We start from the raw sequence: 26456 nt of genomic DNA on the forward strand, positions 1-26456 counted from the left end.
TTGAAGCAGATGGGCTACAGCAGCAGAAGACCACACCAGGTGCCACTCATGTCAGCTCAGAACAGGAAACTGGGGTTACAATTCTCACAGGATCATCAAAATTGGACAACAGACAACTGGAAACATTTCTTCTGCAACATTCAGATAGTAGGACCAGAAAAAACACGAATGCATGAATCCATCCTGCGTCTCAACGGTTCAGACTGTTGGTGTAATGGTGTGGAGGATATGTTGTTGGCACAGTTTGGGCTCAGATATGAGTCTATGTACATTTATGGCCTTAGCTGCTGTATAGTGGATCTTTTGGAATGAGGAGTTTCATTAATTTACTGTTACTATTAGAAAGTATAAAAAATAGGAAAAAATGCCCTGCAAAGTAATTATGACCTACAAGTTTGTACTTAATAAATGACAAGCTATTATAAGTTTAAGAAACGGTTTGTTTTCTGCAATTTGTCGTTTGACACAAACAAGAAGAAGAGCAGCAGCGCCCCCTGCAGTTTGTGTAAGTGAAAAAGCTTACAGCACCTGGTATTCCCAGGCGGTCTCCCATCCAAGTACTGACCAGGCCCGACCCTGCTTAGCTTCCGAGATCAGACGAGATCGGGCGTGTTCAGGGTGGTATGGCCGTAAGCGAAAGAAGTGCACACAAACTGACCTTTTATACATGCCAAATACCACTTTTTTCGCCAATTAAGATTCTGAACACGTTTTCCATCCAATGATGAAACATTTATTCCTACGGTAAACTTTTCACTTCAGCATAGAAAGCTGTTTAGAGTAACACGTCACTGATCTTAGATCGGAATAGCGTGCAGTTGGCTCTTAAAATCACCGCATTTATTTAAGTAACAAAACAAACTGTTTGGAGGCGATCTGCAAGACAAAAGTCTGAGAAGTGCTCCTGAAGCATTAATAAAAGGGGTGTTTGTCGTTTAGGGTGTCGCTTACGGCCATACCACCCTGAACACGCCCGATCTCGTCTGATCTCGGAAGCTAAGCAGGGTCGGGCCTGGTCAGTACTTGGATGGGAGACCGCCTGGGAATACCAGGTGCTGTAAGCTTTTTCACTTACACAAACTGCAGGGGGCGCTGCTCGTCTTCAGTGGACATGTGGAGCATTTTGCTTCCTGGTCAATCGTTGAAGTTCAAGGCCCTTTAAAATGTATATTCTTTACATTCAATCTTTTTAATATAAACCATAAAATATTTATGTGAAAAATTCTGTTATCTTCATTTTTCTTGCCTTGAGTTTTAAGTTGATATTTAGGGTTCATTTCCACTGGTTTTCTTAGGACTCAAATATGACAGGGGCGGGTGTTATGTGGGCCAGATGTGGCCCCAATTGTTACACCATCTGGCCCATAGATATTGGAGGCCGAGTAGAGGCAGCCAGACTCAAAATGAGTCAGTGCCAGAAGAGCAATGCAGATACGGAGCATGATAGGGCCACACATTCATGGCCCCCTACTTATTGTGCACTTAAAAAACAAAAACAACAAAACAAACAAACAAACAAAAACAAGGCAGCCAGTTTAGATTCACACAGTTGACCTCATGCAAGAACCACCTGGAAAGGGATTTATTCTTAGAGTATGAATAAAGATGTTCCATTCATTGGTTTTATTTATTATTTGGAGTGGTCCTTTCTTTTAATGCATATTGTGCTTTGATACTTTAATTAAATTAAGTAAATAAAACAATCCTGACTCAGCTGATGTGATATTTTTTGTTGTGTTGCTTGTTCTACTGGCACATAATCATCTTCACAGACAGTGTTGATAGTGTAGTCATCTTGTTTCAGTCTACAGGTATCTGAATCAGGCCTTCTCCCCTCTGATGTGAACTTCTACTTCCTCTCTGGTAACAGTTCAGCAAAACTGGACAGGATATGAAAATACAGGAATGAAAACATCAAGTGACAACGCAGCAGAAAACCTTTTTCAAACATTTTTATTAATTAATGCAATTTACAGTCAAGCCAAAGAGCGAACTATATTAAGTGATACGTATTCACATTATGTCCTAACAGGGTTTACAGCATATCTTGTGTTCTGTAAGCATAATTGTTACAAAAAGAAAAAAAAAAGAAAACGTATAAGAGAAATCAAAGCTTACAATAACAAGAACAAGGAGCTTAGCAGTGGATTTGAAACATATGAAATGAGCAAAAGACCCTCACCAGAACAGGAATGACAGCAAATTCAGTTTTGGCATGTTGTGGTTTAAATAAGGGAGTAAAAGAGATAGAGAAACTAAAATATATGCAAAATATAAGTGAGCTCAAAATGACAGGAGGAAAGGGAGGTTTGAATTCACGTGGCTTTGCAGGGCTACCTCTGCCAAGAGACTTTGGTCACTTTGCTTCTCTGTCATGGCTTATAATTATAAGAAAGAAAAGAAAAAAAAGGAGTGTCCTGGTATTAGTTCTGAGTTAATTTTGTATCAATTTTGATTATCTTCTGTCAGAAAACAACAACAAAAAAGTTTTGTAGTCAACTGCAACTCCAGGACAGACTGTACATTCTCAGGAGGTAGATAACATGAAGTCTTAAAAGAAAGCGTGTCTAAATTGGAATCGAGCTCTTTGTCAAGTCTGTGAAACTGTAGTGCATAATTTGTTTAAGGCCAAATAGGAACCTCACTTGTAGATCTAAGGCTATTTTAAGACAAAGGGTGTCAGGGTGGAGGAGGGAAGTGCACGGGATGGGATGGAGGGGTGGAGGACAGGGTGAGCAGATACAGCCCTTACATGTCAGTGCCTGAGTCAACAGTCGCGCTTTACCACAGCTGCTCGGTGCACGTCAACCCTTGGTTAACTGAACCCAATCTCTTTTTTTTTCCTTTTTGGCTACGCACATGCAGGGAAGATGCCAAAAAAAAAAAGGATAAAATAAAATAGAAAAGGACGCAGAAATGAGACGAGGAATATTCTGATTGACATTATGACTTGCATAAATGACACGTTATTTGGCCACATGGTGTAACATGTTACAAGAAGAGCTATCAGCGTGGGCACAGCCTGAAGTGACATTCAAACCTCCCCTAGAGGGGAAAATTATGTTACTGGACAATATGAAGCACACTAAAAGAACAAAACAAAAAAAAAAAAAAAAAAGGTCAATGCAGCATATATCAGGCTTATGAGGTACTTCATGAATATATAGATATATCAACGTTTTTAGAAAAGCTCCTCCGAGTCATATTATTCCTTATAATTCCTATTGATAGCGTAAAATACCTCGTCAGTTTTATTCTTATTATCAGCCCAATCTCAGATGGGCCTCCTTTTTTTTTTTTTTCTTTTTCTTGAGACCGCTTTGAAAGTGCAAAACACAAATACTGATCGTTCTATGCAGCATCTACACACGAGGTTGCATGGTAGTTAAAACTTTTTTTTCTTTTTTACTTTTTATGCGGCATGACAGATTTTAGTCAAAACTTTATTTTGAAAGGACTCACAAAACCCGAGAGAGAGAGAGAGAGAGAGAGAGAGATCCGACAAAAGGCTACGACCTGTACTCAACAACCACACACGACCTCGCGTGTGCCTTCCGTCGGATTTCAATTCTTTTTCTTTGTGTGAAGTGTATTCAGATGTGGATTTTCCCTTTGTTAATGAAAAATAATAATAATAATAATAATAATAAAAAATAATGGCATTGAGTGTGGCGAGTACCAGATGGGGAAATCCACTCTGGATTTTATTGCAGTTTGGGTTGAAAAAAATGTAGGCATGTGATAACAGCGTGGCTCTGTTCACTAAGAAGCCTTGATATTTCTAAACTTGCTGGCAAAACAAAAACTGAAAAAGAAGCTGGTTCCATAAATTGAGACTAAGTTTGTCTGATCTCACAGGCATTTGTCTTGCCAACTAAAAGCCTGCCCACAGTGGACAGACTGGTTTAAAAAGAAAAAGAAAAAACACCAACAATCTGCAGCCCACGCTCAGGAAATTTATTGCTGTGCATACATCTTTTCCACAAACCTTCGTCGCCACTACAAACGTCTTTTTAAAATCAACAGGTTTTGCTGGATTATCAACATGTCATGAATTAGCAATTACGATGGCACCTTTTAAAAGATCCAGACATCTTTTATAGTTAGCATTACACGTGAACGAGTCCTAGATTGTGCTTGGCTGTCTTCATCGACTCACATTAAAAACAATGAGACTCCCGATAGTAAAAAAATTTGGTCCGGTAAAATGTAACCAACTAAAGCAACCAACCAGTCCATGCAGGATTACTTATTAAGGGTGAAAACCCCCCAAAACAGACAGTGCTTTGATGTGATATTGGCTTTCATTGGTTTGGTCACTACAATTTCTTCATTTTGTTGTCACTCATAAATTAGGGATAATATTAGCTAGCACCCGACACTGCTCTGAGGTAGTTTTATCCAAGTCAGTAAATAAAAAGCCAAGTCGTTCACAAGACTAAAAATGCTTGGAAAAATACAAATAAAAAATACCCACAAGTCTTGCATGATTGGATTCATATAGTTCAGCTTAATGGTGATGGCTTGGTTAAGTTCTGTAACAGCTCTCCTCAGTCTAGATCTGATTTACTACGTCATCCAGCCTAACCCTGAATAGCCACCTGGATGCAGATGTGTCACCTGTCAATGCCACAGCTGCCAGATTACTGTGTGCTTTTCTGCACCCTGCTGGTTGCCAGAGGAGCTTAGAAGTTCACTTGTGAATGCACATAAATAGCTATATTCAATTAGAATTTATAGACAAGAAATTAGGATAAAATGGCATCCAGCAGGCAATGATTTAAAAAAGTGCAGTTCGAGCATACCAAACCATCTACTTGACATTAAAATATTCCGTGGATAAAGAAAATTCAAGTGCTAACAAAATGACTGGGATTGATCCTTTTATGATCAAGACATTTTCCTGGCCATTTTTCCACTAGATGTTTAATTAGAAACAAAGTAGTACGGCCAACACTGTAATCTTGCATTCCCGTTTCTTTGGCTTCAGTCACACAGGTCTAGAGAGTGGTTGGCGATCCCTGGAAACCTCAAGTGGCCAGGGAACAATGTTTATTCCTAACTAGTTGTTAAGTGGTTGCTGGAAGTTCCTGGCTGTCACCAAAACCTTTCTAGTGAATAGTTTGGTTGCCTATATTTTGCATGGAACATTCCAACTTGTCTGCAAACACTTGCCAATTAACCACTGAGTAGTAGTGAAACTGTGAAAAGTGCAATGCAAAACAAAAACTGTCATAGTAAAAGTGAAATTTTAGCTGAAACCAACACGTTTTAAAAGTCACATCTTTTGCTTTGATGGCAAACCAGCACCATTTCCAGTTTGTGTCGCACTTTTCACAGTTTCACTACTGCTTGGTGGTGGTTGCTAAGTGTTTGCAGACAAGTTGGCATCTCCCATGCAAACTAGAAGCGACCATGGAAATGTGCTAGCAACCAAAACAAGGAGAATTTTGGCTTAGCGCTGTATACCCCTTTGCAGCCAACTTGACCTAGTGACCGCAAAAAACAAAACAAAAAACAAAGAAAAAGAAACTTCCAGCAACCACACTGAAAAATGGTTGCCAGGCAGTCCCCAACTGGTCTCTAGGCCTGTGTGACTGATGTCTTAAACACATCCAAGGTAAAGTGAATGAAACAGCTGCATCCAATGGAATTGAACAGGTCTTTCCTTATTGGTACACCACTGGAATTTATACTAATTGTTGACACTTGTAGCTAAAACAAGAATACAGGCAAACTTTATGGATACCAAACTGGCAGCAAATGGTTACAGATAATTGAGTGGACATTGGCATAACTGTCAGAGACAAAAAGTGATGCTTATTTAGAAAAAAAAAAAATCTATGTCACACAGGAACGGGATGTTATGTATATGCCATGTATATATAGGTCAGTTATAGATCTAAAAAAAACAAAAACAACAACAACTAAAAAACTAAACAAAACAAAAAACCCAGCTGTGTAGCAATACAAATGAAAAAAGGAACAGAAGTAACACTTAAAACAAAAAGCTTCTCTGCATTTATGTGGCACTGCACTAATTAATGTAATAATTCAGGGAGGATTTTACAAGACAGCTCTGTAGGGGCTGGACAGGAATACGAGACCCGAGGGCTTAAGCATACGTTTAAAATCGAACAGCAAATGAGATCACACACCTACGCAAACCACCTAATATACACACAAAGCGCTTATGTTTTAGCACCTCACACAAGTATGATGCCAGGACTCAAAGGATGGCTACTCTTTGCACCAGTGTGAAACATATGTCTCCTAAAAGTACAGTAGCCAACATCCAGAGAAAGACAGCACAACTGTGAAATTACTACTTTCATTTCATATCAGAAAGAATAAAAATAAAAAGATTATATGGTCTGTGACATGAGCAATATTTAAATGACTGAGAAGAAGAAAACAATACTTTCTGGAATTAATAAAGCCTATAAATAAAGAGAAGAAAACAGAAAGAAAAGGCTGTACATAAGATGCAAAGATGAGTATAAATGTACTGGATGGATAGCCTATACAACATTACAAACCACGCAGGTTCTAATTACATTCATTTTTAATATATGGAGCTAGGAAAATAGGATCTACTCTACAAGAGATCTCTTTATAACAGCAAGATTTTCTCCACAAGAGACAGATAAGCGACAGAAAGAGGAGACATTACTATACAGAGGGTAATGGTATGGAATTAATTCATGTAAGGGGACTGCTTCATTAGAAAGCCGGCTTTAATTTTGTACTCCATGACCATTAAAAAAAATGAAAATAAATTAAAAAGAATACTATTAATAAAAACAAACAAACAAAAACGCAAAGGCTGATGGTTACCATTTGGAGAAATGTTATCATTACCTCTTAAAAACTAAAGAAAATTATGAGAAAATAATTTGCTGATTAAAATAGCTTATGATATGCCATTTAGTTTACGAAAAAGCTATTTCTAAAACTTGCTTTATCCGCGTTTTGGCCGCTCCAAAAGATAATGGGAAAACAGCCAAAGTGAGGTGAATGTGTGCATTTAATTGCCTTGTTTGAGAATGTTTTTAGGGGCAGCACTACAGCTGTTCTGAAAGCCTCACTGCTCCACTTTACTTGAAAAGCATTGCCACATTCATCCAGGCTACAAGTATTGGTCTGTTAAACATTCTTGACTGAGCTCATACTGTATTTCATTGTTCTTGTAACAGTCACAATAAAGTATTCTGTTCTATTGTGACGAAGATGATTTATGTGAAAAAGGAAAAGCCTCTTCTGAGTTGTGATATGTGTAGTTTGTAGCGATTTTAGAGAAAAAGAGGCCTTACTAAGAACAACTTAATGTGCACATGGCTGTCACAGCCGTGTCAAACCTTAATACTCAAACACTGTGGCATTGATGCGCCGGCTACAAACCCCCCGCAAATCTCCTGCCTATGATTGGCGACACTTGTTGACTGTGCATCTTTTATTTTGAAAAGCCACCAAAATCCAAAAATCCAGGCTGCCAGCCTGCCCCCTGATAAACACTCTCAATACATGACTAGCTCTAAGTCCTTTGTTTAGTGCAAAGAAAAACAAAACAAAACACACTGTCGAATATTGTTTGTTAAGTATAGGGAGAAAAAAGCCATTTTGACCAGGTTTTATAAGGTGCTGGTGTAGGTAATGTAAAACGTAAAGAAGCGGAAACAAGTTCAAAGTCATCTCTTAAAAAACAGACAGCTTAAAGTTACAAGCCAGTCAGTTTCTGATGTTTGTGCTGTTACAGGAAACAATGATTCAATCTGTCAACAATACATGACGGTTAACTTCTAGAGAATGACTTCCAACTATTACACTATATTCCGACGCGTCCCTTTGAGGAACAGTCTAAGAACTGAACATTCGAGTAAGTGAAGATAGCTGTGGTCGCGTTACAAAGGCCTGCAATCACACAGGAACAAAGACATTCACATTTCCAAGTACAGAGCCAAAGATGGGCTTCTCCTGATTAATTCATCTGTTCTGATCCACCTACTCTGACCGAGATGACTGGATCAAAACAAACCTAAAGCTTAAATAAGGACTTAAATGCATGATTGTACATAGAAATAAATGCTCTGGGGTGAAATTTGACATAAATCTTCGGCTGTGTCATTTTCATACAGATATCAACAAGTACTATGTGATAGTTTTCAGGCTCTATCAATCTATCCGTGGGCAGTCTTTTCTAGATTACTTCCCTAGTCTGACACACAGCACCAACTGGGTACATTTACTTTGTACCTTCTACTTTTGAATAATGAAATAAAATTATCAGACCAAATATGGGTGACATACTTGATGGCATACTGCTCAACTGAAAAGCAAAGGAGTTATTATTCAATATAGAAATAAAATAAAAAAAATGCTGCTTCTTATTGGTGCATAGAATAAAAGGAAAGAAAGCAGGGAAATCTGTGTGTAGGTACAAACACAGTTCAGGAATTTGGTCGTACAGCTCAACACTCAAAACACACATTCTCTCATCAGTCTGAGCAAAACTATGAGGGTGAAAAATTAAAAAAGTTAAAAAATAAATCGCTTAACCACAAACTGAGAAAGCACGTTCACCATCAAGCACAGCAAACGTTTAAAACCTATTCTGTCAAGATGCAAGACTCAAACAGCGCCAATTAGATAGATTGCAGGGGTAATTATACAGAAATGGCCAGCAGTGTGATGTTACCATAACACTTAAAACAGGTAACAAGAGGTAGTACACACGGCCATTTCCACACAATTACGCCGGCGTCACGCAAAACGGCCGAGCCTCTCGCTTCAATTGATTATCTATAAAAGTCACACCATTGCTATCAAAAGTGCATCCAAATTTACATGTTGTGAGACCAGCACCGATAAGAACAATATTGACATCATAACAGTAAATATCAAGTACAGAATTTTCAGAATGCCCCACAAACACAGTCAGTCGGATTTCTAGTTGCTTTTACAGGTCATGAGTACAAAGGGAACCATAGAGAGGTCATCAAAGGGAGAGAAAAGATCCAAAACATTATGATGCTTACTTGTTTTTTAGCATGCAACTACGGAGACTTGTGGACCAGTCCAGTGAGGATTTAAGGTGTTTTACAGTGAAAACATCTAGCACCTAGAATCGAGATGTCCTTTTGTGCTTTCATATAATATATATATATATATATATATATATATATATATATATATATTTCTTTTTTTAATATTCATCATGTAAAAGTTCATAATCTTGTTTGGCTAGGAAAGACTGTGTGTTACAAAGGATCCACCCAATTTATAGGCTATAAAATCTACAATGTTACAAATGACCACATAAATACTTCATCCTATTAGAAAGGTATGAAGACGTTGATAAGCACTAAGAAACGCTACTAAATGCAATATGCTAAAAACAACATAAAAAGCCCTGATTATCTACCTCTAGAAATGACTCCAATTCATGTGAGATACCCACTGCTAAATCTCTTGGTTAAAAATGATGCATAGTTAGAAAAGATAAACTACTCGCCTCCACTCAAGACTATGTCAACATTCGCCTGCTTATAGCATTAGTAAAACTTAGGTGGGATATTATTATATAATAATGTTATTAGTAAGACATGACAGTCTTAAAAGGCCATATATTTGCATTTATCTGCATACAAAGACAATATTAATTTAGACAATTTTTTTAACACGTGGGCCAGTTTTTTAAAAAAGAAAAAAAAAAACTATAATCTTTCAGCAGCTTCCACTGAAGGCTTATTCAAAATATACCTTATTACCAACATTACTAAATAGTATAAAGACTCACAAAAAAGTCATTTGCATAAAACCCAAGCTTTTGTGCGATGACAGCCCCTAGTTCTTGGAGCAAACACTACGTTAAAGAAGTTTTAAGGAATTTCAATCAGTTAAACTCTAAAATGTTGCAGCTTTGACTCCACTGTACCGAATGCCTGGTTACCGACAAGCCACACAAATGACACAGCAGAATACACGATCCTGTGTTATATACATTAAAAAAATAGAAGTAGGGTTGATGTGTATAAAGGGAGAAATAAACAATCATCACAAATGCCTAAAATGTCTAAAACATGAGCCAGCTACATGCATATCCATTGGAGAAGTTATTCAAATTTTAAAAAGTCTGTAAGAACAGATGGGAATCACACAGATTTTAACATGTTCCCCACTATGGTGACTTCCTAATCAAGTGTCTTTTGTCAACATGGCTCAGAATACATTAGAAATGTGTCCTTACTGGGAACCAGTCCCAATATATTACATCTCAGGTCACTGGTTTGTCAGTTCAGACTTAACAGTGGGGCAAAGGAGGAAAAAAAAATGTTTGTCCCCCCCCCCAAATTTCTAAATACAAAAAGAGCTTCATTAAAAAAAAATAAATTAAAAAAAGTGTAGATTCAGGGGTTAAACAAATCTGATGTCAAGATCATTAACTGTCAACAGAGTTGGCATAATAAGATCATCAGTGTCAAGAGGACAAATACTGGAAGAAAAATTCATTGTTTTACATAGAAGTGGCAAAAAAAAAAAGAAAAAAGAAAGAAGATACTCTTAAATGGCACTTTTCATCACATAGTGCCCTATGTGGGGGAAAACGAACACAAACAACCCTCAATATATATATATATAAGTACTTTTGTCCTGATTAAAGCGCTCATCCTGGTCAGTGCACTTTGCTTTGATAGGCTGATAAATAATGTCTGTGGGGAGGACTAAATCATTAGGCATATAACAGTTAATGGACCCCCACATCTTTTGATTTTTGCCTTCTCCCTTCAAGCACCAAGAGCCTAATAACAAAACAAAAGGAGAAGGAGGGCGACTGGCTTCTTCGAAATGTGAAACCACCCCACTGTATACTGTTTTCGCCTGCTAGTAAAAAAAAAAAAGAAAGAAAGAAAATTCTTCTATTAACATACAAACTCTGCCTTGTCTTTTCATAATTTTCACCCTTTTTTTAAACAGATAACAAGTACAAATACAACTAATGCACGACATGTAAATAAAGCCTCTTCCAGCTCAATCCTCAAGAAAGAATGACTCTTTTGCATGTTACAGTCTAATTGCTGGAATGGTTTTGGCGGGTTTAAGTACAATTGTAGACATTTGGGTTACTGACATGTTTGTCTGGTAGGGAGATCACAATGTGAAACCACTGTAATGTTATCTACAGCTGACAGTGAGACAGCGGAGGGTAGTGCGTTCCATCAGTGATGTCTCACCCACGCCTTCCTGGGAGTTGGGTGCTCTCAGGCAAAGTACATGGTGCGCAAGGTGTCCTGGTGGACCTGAACAGCTTTGGCCAAGGCCTGGTGGTCACGCCCATTGCTTTGACCTGATGTGTGACTGCCCTCGGCACTGAAAGAGAAAAAAGTTGCAGAACTGTCAGTTTTTCCAACAAGGAGACAAACATCTGCAAACTAAGAGATTTTAATTTCTTCACCTGTCATGCTCTTTGTCCACCAAGTGATAGCGAGCCCGGAAAGCCACCAAATGGGCATAGTAAGCTGGTGCTGGGATGGACACTGACCGGGTGCAGCGCACATAAGTGTGACAAAGCTGGTAGGTAAGGACCTGCAGTTCATCTGATGAGAAGTGGTTGTCGTCCCAGAGCACGTGATAGTGAGACGGCCTGCTGGTTCCCTGTCCGGAAGTAAAGCGGATGTCAGGTATAATGGGTTGTTTTTAACTCACAATCTGCTTTCATTAGAAAACACAGTGGAAGACGCCTTTATCAATACATCTTATCCAACTTGACTTTTACCTGAATGCCAGCATGACTGCAAAGGTAGAAGTCAAACTCTGATGGGTGAGTTATTTTGGTGTCCACTGTGGTGCCTGCCGGAATGTTGCCGCTCTTCCCAACCTATAAAAAAAATATCCATGGAAATGTCTGTGAAGGTTCTCAGTCATCCAGGTCATTGTAGTCAAAGGAGCTTGCCTTTCTTTGCAAGCTCCTTTGACATCCATGGAAATGCTTGTTAAGCTGGAATTGCTTAAGTGCACTCTGACCCAACAAGCCTACATTACTTTGAAACCTCCCAAGCTGGTGAATATAAAAGAAAAAGCACGCACGCACACACACACGCACGCACGCACACACATACATACATACAAGAGTTTGCCAAATTTCTCAACTATGAAAATATCCAAACCATGAAACACAACAAGAAAATCCCCACAGTGACTAAAGAAAAGAAAAACAACAAGAATAGAGTTGCAGCACGATAGGAGATAAAGTCAAAGGTGCCACACTCTACTTGCAGCCACCACAAAGGTTTAGATCACCTCTATTTTTATGCCTGGATCATGGAACATACAGGAGCATCTGGTTGGTTGGCTTTAGAGCTCTAACCTGATTATGATAAAGCAAGAGTTCAGCTAATTAATGTACCGCCAGTCCATTTAAAACCTTGAAGGATCATAAACATTTTAATAGACAAGAAGTTAGTGTGTCAAGGTGTTTTATTATCCCAGTTATTGTTTTTAGTTTTTGTTATAAGACAAGTTGTTGCATTTCATAGTGACTGCATATGATGATGGGATACTTAAAAATCTTTGAAACTTCCTCTGAAGCATTATTAGGGACACTGGTGAGAGCATCTTACATCACTCTATTCCTAAACTTGTATGCACTCAGTTAATAATTGACCCAGATCATTCATAAATTCCCAGCACTAGCAGTGACAGAGTACTAACCCTCTCATTTCTGTCCATACAGAACAGTCTCGTGTGGTGTCTCTTCTGAACAACCACAAAGGTAATACCAGGCTGGTAGTCCTTCTCTAGTTTGATGCAGGCCTCCCGGATTGCCAGCAGCTCATGCTGAAGAACCTGCACGCAACAAAGTCGTAAGATCTTAAAGGTAACCCATAAAACAATATATGTACAACAAAAGCATGATTAACATTTAACAGCAACTTCTGCCAGCTCAATTAATTTCCTACAACAGCACAAGTGCATAAGGAAAATCAATCACTTTTCCTGTTTGTTATAGTTTATTCTGTGTGGTCCTGGATATATGGATCACCTGGTTGAACTGGCCCTCAGAGATGCCATCCCGATAGTAGATGATTCTGGTGGGCTTGAAGCGGGTGGACTTGTAGAACTGGATCAGCAGCTCCCTCACCATGGTAGCCAGGTCCTGAATGATTTCCTGGCGGTGCTGCTGCACCCGTACTGTCGCACAGTACCGGCTGGGATGGGCATCCATGCTACCAACCACCTAAAATGAAAAGAAAGAATGAACAAAAACAGGTATGACCACATTAAAAAGGATTTACTGAGAATGACAAATGATAGTGATAGATGCTTCATCCTTTTGATGTCCCGTCCCACATGGTTTTTTACAATGAAAACAAACAAGCAAAAAAACAAAAAAAACAAAAACAAAAACATGACAGACAACTGGACTTTCTCAGTCTATCACATTTTGATGACACTTTGATTAGGATGAGCTTGGAGGTCAAACAGTTTTCTTTCTTGTTTTTGAGGCAGTGATGTCACTGTCCTGTTGCATAATATGTGAAGTGTGTGTTTAAGCTAGAACACAGTATCTTGTTACTCTGTGTCAGTCCACACACACAAAAATATAACATATTGTGAAGGGTAGGTCGTAATGTGTTGTTGCTTACTGCAGCGATAGAGGGCTTTTTTCCATCTCCTGCAGGTGGATGTGTCACATCTGCACCAAGGAAGATCACTGGCTGCTGAAACACCACCGGCCTAGAACAGTAGATGTACATAAAAAAGTTTAACACAATGGCATAGCTTTCATGTGTTGAAAAAATATAAAAGCAACTCATTAGTTTCATGATAAGAATTCACCAGAATTTCCACTAACCTGCCCTGTGGGAGGAGGATGTTGTTAACACCGCCCAGCTTGACATTAATCTTCAAACACAGGTTGGAAAGAGTTTGAGGCGTCGTCTTTTGAACGTTCTTCACTTGCACGCACTGTGTGGCCATGCCAAGAACCGTGTCCCCAACACGTTTCACCTCAGCTAAAAACACATCAGGACAAGGGGGAGATATAATTTGATCTGCTATAATAAAAAATAAAAAAATGGAGTGTTGCACAATCTGCCCCAGACGATTTAGTGCACATAAGTAAGCTGACTAAAAGTATTTTCTACGTAAAGGATAAATGTCTGTTTTATTTATTTATGCACAAATGACTTAAAATAACTAACTTGAAGCTCAAAAATGAAGCGGAGTATATAACTTTTTCTGTAATTTCTTGTGGTTTACTTCTAAAGCAGATACAGAAGCAGTAAAACTTGTTGAGCAGGCAATAGCGCAGCAGCATGTTCAGATACACTAGAAGTGGGGAGTCGTCTTTGAAGTTGCAGCAGAATGCGGTTGGAGTGGTAGGGACTAATTAAAGACCCCCTTCAGGTTCAAGGAGAGTTATAAATAACATGAATAAAACTGTTCCCTGATTTCTGTTCTTTATAAAAGGTTAATGCTTCAGTTATTAATAAGAGTTTAATTATCAAAATGAGATACTTTTGTACAAGTACATGATGCCTAACTTTACCCAAACTCAATCACTTTAACCAACTCTCATTCTCTACAAAGCAGGCTTATACTTTTCACATCTGTTTGTGATGTCACAACTTTAACCACTTAACCTAGATTTAAAGGGAACTCAGAGAAACTCTGAAAACAGCCCTTGAGTGTCAAATTGTTTTACAGAGCTAAATGCAAGCATCCAGGCGAAGCAACAATGACCATACTTGTTTCTGAGTGAAGAGCCACACCAGCGGCTTTTAAAATGGTAAATTTAAACTGCACCTGGCTGGAGAAGCCACAGTGTTTGTTTGTTTGGAAACAATCAAACAAAAATAAATTTCTCAGACAAAATAAATACCATAGTAAAAGAAGATCCCTCACCATAAACGGGTGTCTTCCCTGGTAGGATCACTACCACCAGTTGGAGGCCCTGGTAGGTGTATTTGAGGTGCCTGAACATGGGCTCGACGCTGTCAGCTCCCTGGGCATATTTACAAAAGCAAGGTTGACCTTGGATAGGCATTCCTGCATCTCGAGAGATCTTCCTCAGCTGATCTGTGAAAGCTCTGACAGGTGGAGATCTTGTTAATTTAAAGATAAACGGGTTAAGACACAGTCCTAGTTTAGGTTAGATGACATTTGAGAGCTGCCTGCCTGCCTTAGATACATTGTATGAAGTTTTCAAATTATCCCATTGGACTGCTTTTCCTAACATTTATTTTTAAATTACAGTGAAAGTTTGGTTTTCCAGACTTCAATTAAAAAGGAGCTGGTCAGTCTTGGTGAGTGCCATGAAAAGTCAGGACATACTGACTTGCTTAAATACAAAAATAACATGAATGCAGTAAACAAAGCCTGGCTTACACACTGTAAATACACAGCACAGCTGTATGTAGTTGGCACGTGCTTTTACACAGAACTATATTTGCACAGTAAACTTGGTCAACATTTAACAGAAAAAACAAAAAGGACTGTGTGACTGTGTTTACGCACTTCTGTACAGGACCTACGCTCTGCTTTACAACTTTTTAAACACACCCGGCACCATAAGCCTTAAGCTGTCTACTATCAAACAATAACACGCACACACGATGGCATGACATACATCTGCATATGATAGATAACATACGTTCAATGTATCGCGCTTACTTAAGTAGGAGTTCGGTGCACTGTCTCTGTGGCGCAAAGCAGGCAATGGCCCACACTTTGATCTCAATACCAGTGTGGAACTGCTTGTTCCTCATGTCCCACACTCCCTGGATTGGTGTGGCTATTGCTTTGTTCTGCAAATTGCAATGAGAGCAACATCATAAGTGCTAATCACACCATCCACGATGAAGTTACTTGAATAAAAACGAATAAAGTAATTCATGCATTAAAAGCACATTAACACATACCCTGCCTCCATACAGTATGGAAGGAGCTTGTAGGACACGGCCATTCACTTCCGTCATCTCATCCCGAACCATCACTCCGAACTCACGAACGTAAGGGTCAGCGTTGAAGTTGGCACTCCTCATCTGAATAAACACACACACACTCATTAGCATAATACAGCAAACTTTAAGATTTTAGTCAAGTTATTTATTTTCTTTTATTCATGTTTATTCATTTCATATTAAAGGTAATCTGTATTGTTATTAATGATAATCATAATATTATGTAGGGCTGCTCGATTATGGCAAAAATGATAATCACGATTATTTTCACTGAAATTGAGATCACGATTATTTGACGATATTTATTTAACCCTTTAAGACCTACCATAGAACCAAGTCCACCAGAGCTTATATTATTATTTTTTTTTACATGTTGTAGTGCCATTTGTGGGAGCATTTCAAGTTGCTATACATCAATACAACTGTTATAGCCCATATTTTAATAATATGTATGCATTAAGTCCATAGTAATTACATAAATTGCAAAAAAGCGCAATAAACTACAAAAAAAATTGAAAATCGCTTTTGTTTTGTTTACATATATTTCTACTTGGAGAAATTTAAGAGGCTTATCCCTCAAAACTTTAAATACAATAAAGTTGCAAAAAAATAGTTTCCCACCACAGGAAATTTATTTTGAGTGTCTTCATAGTTTTATTTTGGAGATACAGCAATTTTTATATACTGCAGGAAAAACAAAAAACAATCCTATGATGCAAATTTGCAAAGAAAACAGCATGTGCATCATTTCACTGTGGGAAGTGTTACGAACAGCTGATAGGAACGGCAAAGCGTGTTTCTGGAATATTATGTTTTTGTTCCTGCAAGCGCTTTTTATGCAATTTTTGCAAAGCTATATGTGGAACGAAACCGTGACCGAGGACAAGCTGATGGCATCAGGTGTAAGTACAACTCCTCCGGTTTCATATGCAAAACAAATTATTGCGCTAGCTTACACGGTTCAGGTTCTACAGGGATTTAAAAATAGTTACGCAAAACGGAGCGTGCTGCTCTGACCGGCTTTAAAGGGTTAACAATGACTTTAAAAAAATAATGTAAAATGGTGTGCAACACCACTGAAGTTTTTTTTTTTTTTTAAACTCTCTTTTCAACCAACGGCAGTCACTCTCCAAATAACTTCTGCTTAGCTTTCCGAGCTTCCCTCGGGCCCTCTTAATCAGCGGTCTCCACCCTTTTTTGCGCCACGGACCGGTTTATGCCCGACAATATTTTCACAGACGGCCTTTAAGGTGTCGCGGATAAATGAGGGAGGGGCTACTAATCGGCTCAGTCATTTTTAATGATCGTTGAAAGCCCAGATCGTAATCGTGATTAAAATTCGATTAATTGAGCAGCCCTAATATTATGGACTATGATTGTAAACATTCTATACCAATGAGCAAATTCATCAGCAGTTCACTACAACCATCAATCTCAAAGACTTTTGTTGTCTTTATTAGCAGTCCTTCCAGCACTGGCCTCACTGAACCCATTAATTTTTAAGTTTATCATGTTGGCAGTGCTTGCTATTGGCCTTAGAACTCTGGGCAAACATCAGTGATGAATCACTTGAGTGTAGCCGTTGGCACAATGTAAACATTCTCTGTTTTCCTTCACTTGTTGTTGCAGGAATGGTGTCAAACTTGTGAAAACTTAAGTTTTAAAAACAGTGTCTGTTACAGTTCATATAACTCACCAGTTTACTAATCTCATCCTGACGATCTGGTGCCGATCTGGCTGTGGCACGGATCATAGTGGAGGTCTGATTGTCTGTCAGCTTTTTGATGCAGCGCTGTCCTGCCACTATGTTACACACCTGGGGCAGACACGCGCAAATCATTTAGAAGAACAAAAAAACAAAAATCTCAAGTCACCTAGCTGGTGAACAAGAGGTTGATGATGCTTACCTCTAGAGGCAGGTAGGTGTGTTTCTGCTCCTGCCCCACCTGTAAACATGGCAGGTGGGGGTATCGCAGGATGAGCTTGTACTTGTCTTTGAAGTACTGAGCTACTGTGCACTCTATAGTTTGGCCATTCTCCTGTTGCAGAGGGAACCTAAAGATTTCCCCCCCCCCAAAAAAAAAAGAAGAAAAAGCATTCAACATGTGAAACCTTTTAAATCTACAGTCAGCAGGAATATTCTTAGACCAGTGTTTCCACAATTTGTACTACTTATAATCACGACAAGTCATCTAGACAGAAAGTTTGGTTTTAAATAGTATTTTGCAGTTAATCTAACAGGGCTAAATGCAGTTATAGGTGATTTTTTTGTTGTTGCTGTTGTAAACCTTTAGCAAACCTCATATTTGAATTTTAAGCATGCTATTTATCTTGTTTTTAAAATTTAATTGAAAAATGATATTTTTAAAAAAGCATTCTTACGTTTGGTGGCTGGCTGGTCTTCTTGTCACGTTGCACACTCTGTACTTCCTCTTCATCTGCCCACAGTGAGTAATCTCAACCTTCAGGCCTGAATAAAGCAATCACAATAAAAGGAAACAAAGGTTGAACATAAACATTTTTGTTAAATAAAATTAAGGGAAAATTCATAACAGCAAACCTAACCAGTCATTTAAATCACCTTCAGCCAACTGAACATGGACACTTTAAAGAAGCTAACAATGGACAAGTAGCTAAAGGCAGCAGCCTCAGTTTGAGCAAAGCAGAAGAGAAGAGAATAATTTTCCTGTTATCTGGTGAAGTTATAAACATACTAGAAAATGATTCAAGTACATTTGTTTGAGCCTGCTTTTTTTGTAAGGTAAACTATGGCTACATTCACACCGCACGCAAAAGCGCATCAAATACGACTTTTTTGACCTTATGCGACCCATATCCGATCATGGTATGACAGTGTGAACAGCACAAATGCGATATTTTCAAATCCGACCGGGGTCACTTTCGTACGTGGTACTGAATCCGATACATATCTGATGTTTTAGAAAGTGATCGCATTAAATCCGTCTTTTACGTCACTGACACAAGACAGACGCCAATTATCAGCGCTGGAGAAGCGCCCGAGAAGACATCGCGAACGCCTCCTGGCCATCCAGTGTAGATGTTAGTGAAACTGTTGGGAAGACAACGTTGGAGAAACGTGAACATTTTATTTGTACTGTATAATCTGCAGATTCTGACAGAAATCTGCAACTATCCTTTGAAGCACTGCTCCGCTCTAAAACAGCAATAAGAATAATTATTAGGCCATATGTAAATAACAAAATAACTTTATAACTTAAAGCAAAATTGGGAAACGTAAAGTGCAAAACAAGTCTTTATATTAAGGGCCATCAGTGAAACAATACTGTTTGGTCTGGCTCTAAGCAGAGTGCATTGTGTGTGCCATCTTCTTTGGCACATGCGGGTCACTTTGAGGGTTCACACTAGAGCGCGTTTGCTGTCACATTTTATTTGCAGTGCGAACAGGCAGACGAAAAAATTGGATTTGATCAAAAAAAAATTGAATTGAGCATTAAGACCTGCAGTGTAAACGTAGCCTATGTGAGCTAAAAGGTGTTTGGACAGTAACTAATTTCCACTCAAATATTTGCACCTCTTTACTGTAGCAGAATACTTTAATATGTATGCTGTCAGTTATAGTTGCTAAAAAGAAAATCAGCAGCAGGTAACGCTTAGAGAAAAACCAAAATTGGGAAAAAAAAAACTATTTACAACCTGTATCTGAAGAAAATTGATGAGAAAATAATCTAAAAAAGTATCAGATAAGAATCTGAACTCACAAATAAATGTTTTTTTATACATCAAAGCTCCCAAAATCATTAAAAATATGAGCTCCTACGTTTATCTTACCTTTGATTTCTTTTGTAAATTTCACTCGTTGAGAGTCTGTCAAGGGTTTCTGCTGTTCTTCTATGCTTTTGAAATCCAAGACCTCGCACATAAACTCAATTACAGGTTGGGCTTTGTAGAACGCAGTGGCCGAAACTGAAAGTAATTAGACACAGAGTTTCAGCTTATGGAAAAAGCTCAACTTTAGACACATTTTGCATGAGAAATGAATCTTATTGTGAAAATTACCATCGATGTTGAGCATCATTTTCCAAAGGGACGGCCTGACAGACTGGTGGAAACCAAACCACACCTCTCTCCCTCCACCAAGAGGGTTTGAGCATCCCTCTGAAGGAGTGAAGAAAGAGCGTCCCACTGGGGTATACCTGCAGAAGAAAAGCACCAGCAGAAAGCCAACAGTATTATAAAAGGATAAAATAAAGAGTCAAAACTATAACTGACAATGACAGAAATTCTGATGTACCTCATAGAAGGCAAATGTCTCATGACCACATCCAAGGCTTGAATAGTCTCAAAAGGGACGCTGGGTAGCCGTCCTGACAGTGCCTCATGCAGAGCTTGCAGGCTAACGCAGGACACCCACTTGATGGCTACTTTGAAGCTGCGGTCTTTCCCTTCACCAGGAATAGTTACCTCAAGCTCCACCTGTGTGATCAGTTGGGAGGAAATGAAGAGATACAATGCAGTCATATTGCAGAAATACTCATACTTTTTTTGTTTTGTACTCAAAATAGAGCTTTTACTGTTACAGGTTGATGTGTGGAATACATACTTTGTCTCTGCCTATTGGCAAGGGCATGGCAGTGTAAAGGTTCTTCCTTCCATCATACACCGGCTTTCGATCACCAAAGATCTGTGTTTTAAAGTGCTGGACCATGTGCTCCACAATTTCCCTGAAAAGAAAATGAAATGGACAAATTACCAGCAATGCCCCAGGTAATTATCTGCTGAACAATAATGAAATATCAACAAGGATATACCGATTGACCCTCCGGGGGCATTTTTCAGGCTTGATGTCAATGTCATAATGATAGACCTCCAATTTGGGGATTTCCATCTCAAAAAAGTTAGCCTGGAGCTTGATTGTCCTGCCCATGGTGCCAAAGTCTGGCCGTGATGGTGGCTTGAACACATATTCTGGCACTGGGGAAGATGGGGGATCTAAAACATGTGAATCAAATGAAGCAACAAAATAAATGGTAAGAATGGCATCAAAAAGACCTTTAAGACCCAACCAGCAATAAACTGCCTTATAAACAAAGAGTTGTGGTTGCACATGTAAACGAATTGGAGCATGTTTCACTGATCTAAATCAAACGTAAAACAAAAATCTGCTGTTGGTTTGCATTGCAATTAGTGGTGCAACGGATCACAGTTGATCCCTAATCTGAACCGATCCCACTCCACGGTTCGGGACGCACGTGATCTGAAGATTCGAAAAAAGAAGAAAAAAAAGTATGTGTATGGTGCGCGTGGTCGGTCTGTCAAGCGATAGTTATGGCCAGTGCTAGCAGTCCAAGTGGAGGAGCAGAGGAAATTGCGGTATTTAAGCAGTCCTTTCCTGCCCAGTCCGACCGGGCTAAAGCTATTACAAAAGCTATTGGGGTGTTTAGCTGCAGACGGGAGGCCGTATTCCCTTGTGCAAAACAAGGGGTTTAAACTATGATGAACGTGCTTGAGCCACACTATAATATCCTGTTGCGCGTCCACTTTAGTGGCAAGATCGTTCCAAGCATGTATGAGCAGGAAAAGTTTAAAGTTATGGCTGAACTGTCCCAGGCATCTTCTGTTGCCCTACTACTACAAATGAGTGGACCTCCAGGGCAACGGAAAGCTACGTGACCATGACAGCTCATTATATCACAGCGGAGTGCGATATAATGAGCGGTATGTATTATTGTAGGGTCTACCTTACAATATAAAGCGCCTTGAGGCGACTGTTTTTGTGATTTGGTGCTTTATAAATAAAACTGAATTGAATTGGGTGGTAGATACAAAGCCCTATACTGCCCTATATTGAACCATAATTTTTTTGTTTTTTAATAATTGCGTGGAATGAGTCTTGAGTTGAATGTTTTTAACAGGCAAAAAATACTTCAATAAGTGAATAAGTAAATGTTAATTTTTTGTCTTTTTTCTTTTTTTGCTGATCTGAAAATTGATCCGATACGTGACTTAAAACCGTGATCCGATCCGAACCGTGAGATTTTTGATCCGTTGCACCACTAATTGGAATACACATAATAATGCCTAATAGTGGGTTAGGGTTAGGAAAGAAACAATTGAAAAAATTCTCAGAGATTAGGCATACATAAGCAGTAATAACAGTGTGCATAATGCAGTATGATCATTTTAATCAAGTGATCAAGATGTACTGTAGGGGTAAATAGGTTTTTTGTTTTGTTTTTAAAGTCAGGAGCATCACGAATGTGCACTAACAATATGACTTACCCATCAGCTCTAACTGGCATCATTTCAAGGATATTATATATGCGCTATTTGGAAAATATTATACTAATATTATAATAAAACAGAATGACTCAATTTATAATTTAAACAACACCACATGGTTTTGCAGCTCCAGGACACTGACTTAATTATCCAAATACACTGAATAATCCTCCGAATGTTTGTAGCTTTGCTTCCATCAATTACACTAGGAAAACTAAAAGTGTCACCTGTTGATAAACAGTATCGTAGTATTTGGACCTCCCCAGCTCCAAATCAGAACCAATCTGTTCTTCCTATGCTAGGGCTGCAGCAAATTCAAGTGTGTGCATCTCAATTGATTCAGCATAAAAGGTTCTGTATAAAACTTCTTCCATCTGGTACAACATGTCAGCTGATTTCAGTACTTTCACAAATGGGTACACACCAAAGCTATGTCCACGTGTGCATGGGATTTTTTTTTAACCCTGGAGAACCCATGGGGTCAAATTTGACCCCATGGGTTCTCCAGGGTTAAACGAGGATTTCCCCCATGAAATATAACAAAGTGACATCAAGCGCTGTGATGAACATGCCTAAGCAACATGTGATGATGTAGCCCTAACTGTACAGGAACGCTGGCCAGTTACATACAATAACACGCTTCACAGTCTGATGTCAAAAAACAAAACCGAGGCATGTTGAGAATGTAAGACAAAATGTCAGTTTTCCTCGTCAACACACAAACACAGAAGCACAGTATCTGTGAATCTTCACCCCTGGAAGCAGCAAAGGCTGCTTTGGGTGATCTGAAACAACGTTTACATGTGGACGAAAGTCCAAAACACACAGAAAAACAAATCTATGTTTACAAAACTGTATGTTTGTGAACAGTGGCTGAGGATGGGGGGCAGTGGAGGGGATCTGGGTGACATCTGATACTTTTGCTACTATTAGCAGCTGCAGGATTCAGTGTTTCAGAGAAGTCAAACAAAATTATAAATAATTTATCTGACATCCGCTAACTCTTCATCACACCATCTCTGACCTAGAACCTGACTCATGTAGGGTTTTGAAGACTGAAGCCAATATTGGGGTATTTTAAACTCAAATATATGACTGGTATTTTCATTCTTTCAAACACACAAAAAATTTGTATGTATATTTATTTATTTGCTAGTTTATGCTTTGCCTGACTCTGCTCAGATCAGCTCCTTCTTTCATTTATGGTGACCCAAACACTGTTGCAGGGAAGCTGCAGAGTACCCACTAGCGGACAAGCTATACACCATCAACATTCAGAACGTGTTTGAAAGGGTGTTTCTCTCGCCTGTTCTGTAACTTATCTGATTTTATAATTGCTGATACTGAAAGTTGGCAAATAGCTAAAATTGGCTGAGCAATCGGTTGGACTCTGCTTTAAACATTTAGCCATCACAAAATCAGCCACTGTAAATTTGTGCCTCATCTGCTAACAATCTGTCTAAAACAGTGATAATGGGTGACTTTTCACAAATGTGTTCAGGCTGTCCTAGAAAAATGAAAAAGCACAAGCTGCAGCTGTCATTTTGAACAAGTTTTAGTCAACAGACCGCACAGTTGTGGATGTAGAGCTCATACGGAGTATAAATACACCACTGAATAAATTCTTCAGAGAGCTTCAATTAAAATTTTTTTCAATGTAACTGAAATTACAAAGAAAAAAGACAAAAAAAGGCAACTTGTATAATTTCTTTTTCAAACTTGATTAAAATGCTCAGATTATTTTTCTCATTCATAATTTGACTGTTTTAACTTATCTGCAGTAAGCCTTCTGGGGAATTTAATATTTACTTTTTTAAACAAATTGAGAAAAAAATGTTTCTTCATATTTTCTGATTTCTTTGTTGGAACAAAAATAATAAATAATACAGCTACTTTTCACCTGTGCCTTTATTCACAACAAGTCACCACAGCAGGCAGCTTAACATGTTTGATTTGTCACCTTTTCTTTTTAAATTATGTTTTTGTTTTTTACACTGGATACCCCTTCCTGGCCCATCCCCAAAGGGGTTCTTTTTTCCAAATCAGTAAACCACTACACTATGTAGCCACACTGACAATAATATACAAGTTGATATAAGAAAAACGTTTTTTAATCTCACATTTGTAATTATTTTGATACAGTAGTTGAATTATTCTTATTAATATTAACAACAACAACATTAACACATGTACCAAATCTACATCAAATCACTATATTATACCCTGAAAGATGATTTTAAATGTTAACATTTTTGCAACTTATTGTAGGAGATGCACACAGCTCTCATTATTGCTGGACAAGCTCGGCAATATCTGCAACTTCAGTTATTTCAGTCAGGACACACTCCATTCCCTTCAGTGCATTATCTTTTAGCTCCAGCGCTGTTCATTCAAACAGAAAACCTTTAATAAAGCCTAGCAATATATGGTGGATTTTAATAAGTGCCCTTTAGTTAAGTGCTCTGCACATAAGCGCACAAAATGAGGTGTACTAGTGCTGACTAGTTGAAGAGAAAAGCATCTTCTGTAGACTCTCACTTACAGAATCAAAATACCTATATGCTTTTTGCTGGATGGTGTCACTATCAGGTCCTGTTGTTTTTCAGATGAGTACATATTGTGATGCTTGAAGGATGTGCGAGAAAAAAAATGTTGCCACTTACACTGGACCACTACTAGGGTCAATTTAAAGTGTTAAAGCCCGAATATGGGAAAAGCTTACCAGAGCTTACTGACCCAGTAGAACGAGGTCCCTCAAGCATCTCAGCAGCTACAGAGAACAAAAATAACATGTTATAAATGCTCAAAGATCCGCTCAGTCTGATACACACTGTATTTTAAAATAAAGAGTGACAAATGTGTACACCTAATAACATAGTACAGCCCAGAAACCAAAGATTCCTGCTTAACATAACAAAACCATTTGTTTATGTAGTAAGCAGTAAGAGAGCGCTGCTCATTTATTACACTAGATACATCCCAGCAGGCCTTTCTTATCACTTCCACAGGAGTCTTATCAATAGACACGCAAAAAGTATTGAGCAGCTGGCAATCTAACGGATGAAGCCACCCCTTCCCCCTAGAAATAAACTGCTTCAACACACAGAGTCGTGTTTTGGTTGAACAAAACATCCTCGTTAAAATAACTGCAAGTGGGGAAAAAATTATCCAACATAGTGTTGATGTCGCCTGTACTCTCTTTCATTCCGCCAAAAAAAGCCAGCTGCCAAAAACCCCGAAACGCACACATGAAATACGCATGTATGCAAATCTACACACACAAACACAGCGTCTGTCTGACTAACGACAGGCGGCTCAGTCGCTTAACTATCACTCTACCTAACGTCAAACTTAATCAGACTTCTCCTATATAGTTTAGTGTCTTAAAGCCGGTGTTACACTGAAAATACGATCCGGTGGCGTTAGTGCGTTTATACAGCTGGTGTATTAATGTGACATATGTAAATGTGGCGATTTCAACTGTCAGGCTAATCGTATCCCAGACTGGTGATGAGATTAGGTCGGCCTCGAAATATTGCTTCAACTAGTGTGTTTAGCGCTTCAGTTCGAGAAAATGAATGATATGCGTTTACGTTCGTGTGATTTGTTAAGAAAACATAAGCCAGCCAACCCCCACTTGGTGAAAGTGCAGTGAGTTAACTAAAAACAAGTTCGGGAAACCAGGTGCCGTTGAAGCTAGCGTGGCTAGCGGCAGCTTGTTGTTGGAAGCTAGCTAAGCTTGCCTCTAGTACTAAAACACTTAAAACTGGGACGACACGTTCCTCGTCAAAGCCGTTGTTGAGTTTTATCGTAACGAGTTGGGTGAAGCCGGAACATAGCAAGCACTTCATCGATGCAGCACAGAAAAATGCCGCTCCGTTATCGTCAGTTTTCTTTGGCCGCATCACGTAGCCGATGCTAACGTTAGCCGCAGCACTTACCTCCAGCAGAGGAATACATTTTGTCGACTTTTTTTAAGCGTGTGTCGTGGACGCACAAACACTCCACTTAGTTTTTCGCAGAATTCCACCAAAACTCATCCGTAGTCGAAGTGTATTTATATGTCCAAGTGCAAGGAAGGAAACTCGGTTCTAAAAACAGATATTTAGTTAGCCAAGTGGTAAATATTTGAAGTCTCTCATCCTCGGCTCGGCCCCATCCCCCCAACACGCAAAACGAGAGCCGAGAGAAAAGAGAGCGCAGGGTAAAGAACCACGCGCTTCAAGATGATTC

At 38.8% G+C, this 26456-nt stretch overlaps 1 protein-coding gene across 1 annotated transcript; it reads right to left on the minus strand.

Moving 5' to 3' along the window:
* Window positions 1–1937: 1937 nt before the first annotated feature.
* On the minus strand, window positions 1938–26410 carry ago2 (argonaute RISC catalytic component 2). The gene is made up of 20 exons (XM_080863976.1): window positions 26165–26410; window positions 24946–24993; window positions 20753–20933; window positions 20545–20665; window positions 20236–20417; window positions 20001–20137; window positions 19773–19907; window positions 18345–18432; window positions 17870–18017; window positions 17659–17778; window positions 15921–16043; window positions 15673–15806; window positions 14905–15089; window positions 13853–14012; window positions 13644–13734; window positions 13040–13234; window positions 12709–12843; window positions 11774–11875; window positions 11453–11652; window positions 1938–11367 (listed from the first exon to the last, which is right to left on the minus strand). Exons 1-20 carry the CDS (start codon window positions 26181–26183, stop codon window positions 11259–11261), a joined length of 2613 nt encoding a protein of 870 aa, XP_080720102.1. The 5' UTR covers window positions 26184–26410; the 3' UTR covers window positions 1938–11258.
* Window positions 26411–26456: the final 46 nt, after the last annotated feature.

This window comes from Rhamphochromis sp. 'chilingali' (genome assembly GCF_963969265.1).
Source record: "Rhamphochromis sp. 'chilingali' genome assembly, chromosome: 17".
In the NCBI taxonomy this organism is placed as follows: domain Eukaryota; kingdom Metazoa; phylum Chordata; class Actinopteri; order Cichliformes; family Cichlidae; genus Rhamphochromis; species Rhamphochromis sp. 'chilingali'.

What these genes read in the sequence shown, in the direction of transcription:
- ago2 (XM_080863976.1), bottom strand. An exon ending in AGACATTTGCCTTCTATGAG is followed by an intron (nt 20,138 to 20,235) that starts GTACATCAGAAT and finishes TTTCTTCTGCAG; the next exon opens with GTATACCCCAGTGGGACGCT. An exon ending in AGGGAAGACACCCGTTTATG is followed by an intron (nt 14,013 to 14,904) that starts GTGAGGGATCTT and finishes ATGTGTTTTTAG; the next exon opens with CTGAGGTGAAACGTGTTGGG.